General features: G+C 44.6%; 1 protein-coding gene across 1 annotated transcript; it reads right to left on the bottom strand.

Moving 5' to 3' along the window:
• Positions 1–311: 311 nt before the first annotated feature.
• On the bottom strand, positions 312–6,233 carry PNP (purine nucleoside phosphorylase). Its single transcript, XM_039869811.1, has 6 exons — positions 6,075–6,233; positions 4,166–4,335; positions 2,239–2,342; positions 1,877–2,052; positions 1,574–1,764; positions 312–979 (listed from the first exon to the last, which is right to left on the bottom strand). The coding sequence occupies exons 1-6, from the start codon at positions 6,083–6,085 to the stop codon at positions 762–764; spliced, it is 870 nt and encodes a 289-aa protein (XP_039725745.1). The 5' UTR covers positions 6,086–6,233; the 3' UTR covers positions 312–761.
• Positions 6,234–6,711: the final 478 nt, after the last annotated feature.

The raw sequence follows: 6,711 nt of genomic DNA, 5'->3' as shown, positions 1-6,711 counted from the left end.
AATTCAGTTATTTATGAGAGTAGATAGGAGGTGAAACAAGAAGGCAAAGGACAGAGGCAAGACTGGTCTTAGGGAAGTGGCCATCATATCCCAGAAGTTAGCCTTTTCTCCCTTATCATCTTCTAATATCTTTATCTTTCATCATCTTGCCTTTTCTTCATCCTTCCCTGCATTCACATAGCGCCTCATCTCAGTTCTTAGCTACCTGTCTAGAAAGCAAATAGTCATAATAACACATGTGGTCTCGCAGCCTTTCAGGCCAATCTTGGACTGTGCCCCAGCCTAATCCCAACTGTACAAAAATGAAGAAATTATTTCATCTTTCTCTTTATTTTCAAAATATAAAGCATTAAAAGTATAAAAGGTATTGGGCTGGTCCCTGTGTGGTTTCCAGTACTTTGGGGGAGGCAGAACTGAGTCCCCAGGAATGTGAGAACATCATCTCAAAAAGCTAAAAGCTAGCATCGACTTCTACTGTGTCAAGTTCAACAGCCGACATCAAATATCTATGGATGTGTAGTAGGGCTTGGCTTGAGCTCCAGCTCTTGTGAAAGAATAGAGGTGGACACTGTTTTGAGAAGACAATTGAGCAAAAGAGGACCCAGCACCAGAAGAATCTGGTGGGAGAAGTGGGAAAGGGAAATATAAAAATCTTCCTCTCTTTTCTGCTACTGCTTAAGGACAGAGGCATGTGACCCCAGCAAAGTAGGTAGCAACTACTTGGAAACCATAAGGGAGAAGCCAGACCACCCCAGGGCTGGTTAACGAGCATGGTCAGGCAGTGGAATGCTAGTCATAAGAATGGAGACAAACTGCTCCAATTTCTGCGCAGCTTGTTTCCCGGTCTTTAGTACTTCCTCATGGTTTGTTTTCTCAAGGCTTTCATAATCCATGATGACCTTGTTCGTGATGAGGGAGAAGCCAAAGACTCGAAGTCCACAGTGCCTTGCAACTATAACTTCTGGTACTGTGCTCATGCCTAATGAGGAGAAAGAGAAAAACCAAGTGTCAGGGTCCTCAAATGACTCTTTTCCTCACCCTTTATTCATTAACCTCTATTCATTACCTCATTGACAATTTAACATCTCAAAAAACAACCAAGGAAGCAGCTAAATTAGTGTTGAGCTTAGGTTGCTTCTGTGTTGCTTAAAAGAGGAAGGCTTCAGAGGGCCTTACACATTTCTTATAAATGTTACCATTGCGATGCTTTTTTTCTATAACTGTCTGTAGAAATTTTGAAGTCGATTCTAATGATGTAGTTCCATCCTCCAGTCAAAGGTACAGAAGGTGGCTATGACATTTGTTAGAATAATCCTTAGAAGTAGCTATCAAATCATGGATAGGTCTTTAGCAATACAGCTGTTAAACTCTTTGATACTGTGTAGGGAGGTTTGATGCTACAACACATCAAATCTCACCATCTTAATATATTTCTGGAAATCAGTTTAATTTAATCTTCCCTTAAGTCAGATCCTCTCTCCATCCTATCAGGTCTATAATCTTTTACTCCTTCCCATCTCTATTTTATCGGATCCCTCCCGCTTCTAGTCTCCAGCCAAGTTTCCCTTCTCACCAACAGCATCTGCACCCAGTTGCTGCAGCAGACGAGACTCTGCCACAGTCTCATAGCTGGGGCCCGCCACCATAACGTAGGTGCCTTCCTGTAGCTCTCTCTGCTCTCCCATTTGTTTCCAGGCACTATGAGCCTTCTGCCTCATCTCCCGGTCATAGGCATCGGACATGGCAGGAAAACGAACTCCATACCTAGGGCATAGGTTGGATTATTTCAGAGATATGGAATATAGTGAGCTCTCTCCTAACTCCCAGATAGGTCCTTAAACTCTCCCATCTATAAACAAAGGAGCGAAACACATACCTTTCATCATTGGGCCCTATGAGAGGGTTCTCACCGCAAATACCAGGTAGGTTGATGTGATCGCGGATTAGCATGATGTCTCCAACCTCAAACTTGGGGTTGAGCCCTCCAGCTGCATTGGTGACCACGAGGGTGTCCACACCCAGAAGCTGGAAAACCCTCACTGGGAATGTCACCTTAGAAACAAAATATAAAAGATCAGAAAGCGTTCTTTAAAATTTCACCAATCCACCATGCAGATATGCATGATATACACCATGAAAGAAGGAAACTAAAAATCTACCTTGCCCAGCTAGTTAGGTAATAAAGTAGGAGAACTCTTTCCTCCTCCAGATCCAACCAGGCCTATGATCCTGATTTACCTTCCAGAGCGGGTAGCCTTCATACAGGTGGAACCTGCCCTGCATCATCACACAGGCTCTGTCATTCAGGAACCCAAACACCAGTCGACCAGCATGACCTTGCACTGAATACAAAGAAAGGGAAATGAATGAGATGATGTTTTCATACAACACATACCCATTTAGCACCTACTGTGAGCCAACTCACTGTGCTCAACATGTGAGGATATAATTAAGCAAAAGAAGACATTATTATCTCCACTTTCAGAAAGTTTAAGTCTGGTAGAGACAGAGGTTAATCATAAGTTACAAATAAGTATATAAGTACATCCTGAGATTAGACCTATGAGGGTAAAGATGTTCAAATGAACATATATCAAAGAAAAGTCCTTTTAAAGAAATTGCAAAAGAATGAGAAAGCCATACTGCAAGAGAATAAAAGTGAACAACAACAAAAGAATAAGTGGGTAATAATGAATGCAGTGAACACAGTTATAGATCTCTTTTCCAAAATTTCCGAAATTCTCAAAAATGCATATTATTATTTATTACTCTAACTAAACTATATGTATCCTTACTCCTGAAAGGGAGCTTATGGTATATTCTGCTTCCAAAAGAGGCTACTGAACAGGGAAAGGGGCTGAGTTAGAACTCATTCGAGTCTCCATTATGACACACAATTTCCTGTAGGAATACATACCCATGATGCAGCATGCAAAGATGACTCCCCACACAGATATAATATCTATTATTACCATTTTCTTTGTCTGGCATTTCTCCTCTAATGGACGTGGTCAACCTATTCTTTAAGGAATGAATGGTCTGAGAGAGGGACCAAAGCCAAGAGGAAGAGTTGAGAGATACTTAAGAGATAGAGGAGTTTATTTAAAATAAAAAATTGCCAATAATAGAGCAGAGGTGACACAGTTAGAAAAACCCAAGTAGAGAATAAATAAGAAGTCGATAAAGTTTTAAAAAATTAATTCCCTTATCACTTAATGCAGCGCCCTTCTCACTATGTGTAGGAGTGGCAGGTGGATCCAATGTCACTGTTATCTCCCTTAGAAAGTTCTGCTATCCCTATCTCTTTAGTGTTTCCGTCTCCAATCCCCATTCCCACCTCCCTGCTCTGAATCCCCAGCCTTGCTCCAAATGGTTTAAAAAGTATCTGTGAAAAATCTGTTAAAAGTCATAGCTTTCCAGGGAAAAGAAGGTGGAAATCCAAAAGAGTATTAAATTAGCCAAGGGAAGTTAGTTATCTGAGAAATTAATAAGTAGACCAAATAAATAACTCTTATCCTTTATTACCCTTATTTCACCTGGCCCTTTCCCAGGCCTTAGCCATACCACTTTCCAGCTGCTATTAGGATGCTGGATACATTATCCTCAGGTCCCAAGCTCTACTGTGCACAGAAGACGTCTGCCCTTTTCCCCCTCCAAAGGGTCAGTGTGCCAGGTTTTATGTATTCATGTATTATCTGTGTATTTGTCTGCAAGAACATGGTAGTCTGTGTGTTCATTTGTTGCTGTGCAGGAGGACATAGGACAGGGCAGGCCTGACTTTGTCATGGGAGGTTACAGGCACTGCTTTTTCCATTTAAGTTGCAGAATGATAGAAATGAGATGCGTGTGTGAACATGTGGTGACCATGGTATGTATGGGGATGATGTTGTAGAGGTTTAAGGATCTCTGAGTCGTTAAAGCATAGGAAATGTGTTATCATATATTACCATTAACACACACATGCCCTGTCTATTACGAAATTTCTACTAGGGGAATTTCCTTCTAAAGGCATTCTGATTCATGGTGGCCTTTTTTCTTCTCTTACAACAGTTATTTTTAGTCCAATGCTATAGAGGATAACCAGGTCTGGACAGAAGCATTGCCCTACCATCAGAATCTCATCAAGCTCCCTTGGTCCCATACCTCTCTCCTTGCTAGCCAGTACCTGTACTTTGGGGGAAGTTTGGTATCTCACTGTAGTCAAAGATCTGGGTCTGAGTTAATTTATCAGTCAGGCCTCCTAATCCAGAACCGCAGATCACTGCCACTTGAGGTCGGTGCTTGGTGTGGGACAGAAGCCATTCTGCAGTGTACTGACAATCTTCATATGTGAGTCTAGGAAAAAAGAAAAATCAAGGTGACTTTTGCTCCCATCTGAAGGGCATCATAGACTAATGCCCTTTAGTGCAGAAAGGCTGGCAGGTATACTGAGGTGGTGGGGGACAAAGAAGTTGACTGAAGAGCTACCCTCTCTCAGGAGAGGCCACACTAAGCGCATCCGCCCACCCACTCCTCTTTCTGAATCAGACCCACTGAAAGTCTGATATGAAATTCATTTCAGACTCCGACAAAAGTTAAGGACATCTATGTTTCCACCACCAGCCCCAACTCCACTTTTGCTACCACTGTCAGGTTTTATAGCTCTCCTTATGACAGAGATTTAGAGAGGAAAGGGTCACAGTGTCTACAGAAGTACAGTTGAAATAATCAATTCATGGAGGGTAAAGAGCTCCACCTATCTTACAGGCTCAGTTTAAAAATTAATTAAAACTGCTACTAATAAGCTCCAAAGATCTATTACTCCATAGATCAAGGTTCAGCTCCATAGCTCTTGAATTTTTCTTCCACTTTCCTCTCTGCTCTGTTCTCCTCCTTGCCTTCTGTCATCTTTTCTTCTCTTCATCAAGCTTCTTTGCCCTTCAGAGACTTAAGGACATACACTTACCCAGAACTCATACATCCCAAAAAAATCAACCTAAATTTTTTCTCAGAAGTCCAGTCCAATTCTCTCACATCCATCCGGAAAGACCAAAGATTGAAGGGAAAAAAAAAGTGAAACTGAACTGAATGGAAGTAACCGCGCCTCTAAAGGAAATTCTTTCCTTAAAAGTATAGCCTTTGAAACCAGATGACACTACAATAAACCAGGCTACTCTCAGGAAGCAGCTGGGTAAAGGACAAGGGTGAAGGCTAGAGGCAATAGAGCTGGGCCACAGAATGGAGAAGAGAAGCAATAAAATGGTAAAAAGTTAATCAAATACCATCAACAGATGGGAAAGGAAATGAAAGAAATGTGAACACCTAGCATATCTAGCCACAGTTTACAGGACTTTCTCATTGGCCATCAGTTCCACAAGAACACCTTCGATCCCTGGGCATCCAAAAGCCAGTGATCCCTAACCCTGCAGACTTGGACTGGGATTTCCAGGACCAAAGCAGAGAAGGCTTTTCAAAGGTGTGGGTTGGGGGAGTGGGCAGGATCTGCTGCTGAGCTCACTGAAAAAGGATTTTCTTCTCTCCTTGGAGAGTCCATTTCCAATTTAATTGGACCGCCAACGTGGAGGGAAGGGAGTTGTTGGCGAGGGACGTGAGCAAGTTCTCCTTTGTTGGGACTCTAGATATGAGCACCAAAGCTCCTCTCGGCTTTACCTAGACTCTGGAATGGGAATCTGTGAAGAGCACATGGGTGAGAAGACCGTTTTGGGGGCCGGGGGGAAGGGGAAAAAAGAGGTATTCTTCTCCCCGTTTCCCAATCACTTGCACCCCAAACGCGCGCACAAACACACACCGGCTACTTTTTCGAGTAGACTTCACTGTACTAAGCCGTCCCCTTCCTGCTCCAGTGGCGCCACTCCACCTCGATTCTCGCGTGCGCCGCTATCGGCGCGGGCTGCCCGACTGCTCTGCCGCCTTATCCCTGACACCGGGCTCCGTGCGAGGCCTCTCGGCATCTCCAGGGCCTCGCTCCCTCTCTCAGACCCCTCCGGGCCCAGAGTGCCAGGTTTCCAAGTCCCCGTGACAGCCATTTCTTCCCGCGCTCCCCAGCGGTTCCCCGGGCCTGGGGCCCGCCTCACCGTTTCTCCATGTTTCCGCCGACGCCCTCTAGATGAGCCTGACCTTCTCAACTCGGTTCTGCTGTGCTAAACTACACCGCGGTCACCGGTCCTGTCTGCACAGATAGTGCACTATCTGCCGAGCGCTGGCTTATATCTCCAGCCCGGGAGTCCCCAGCCAATGGCAGCGGAGCAGGCGGGTCGGCCCCATCTCCATGGCGACACACCCTGATTTAATCTTCGGAAGCTAGGCCGTTAACCTACTCCAAGTTCTTCTCAGCACTAGACCCTTTCTCACGCCCGCCCCACCCACTACCCCCACCACCACCCCCAACCCCGGCTGGGTGGCAGATTAGAAGGGCATTCGGCATTTCATCCCCGCACGGATTCTGGTCCGTAAAGCTTGGTTTTCCGGCAAGGAAGTCTATGCCGGAAGAGGACTAGAAGCCAGAGAGGGAATCCCCTAACCATCCCTCCCCCATCTATCTGCAACTCCATTCCAAGTCGTGTCTGCAGCAAACCTTGAGAGATTTAAAAAGAAAAAATTTATACCTTAGACCGTGCAACCACAGAATAAAATTAAGCCTACGTTTGAGTTGTTTCCTGGACAAAGGAAACAGGGTCGACCCTAGCAACATTGCTGACCTGGAAGTTACAG

This window comes from Pteropus medius, unplaced genomic scaffold (assembly GCF_902729225.1).
Source record: "Pteropus medius unplaced genomic scaffold, Ma_sr-lr_union100, whole genome shotgun sequence".
Lineage (NCBI taxonomy): Eukaryota > Metazoa > Chordata > Mammalia > Chiroptera > Pteropodidae > Pteropus > Pteropus medius.
Note: the sequence above shows the minus strand (reverse complement) of the source record. Positions and strands in the feature narration are given on the sequence as shown.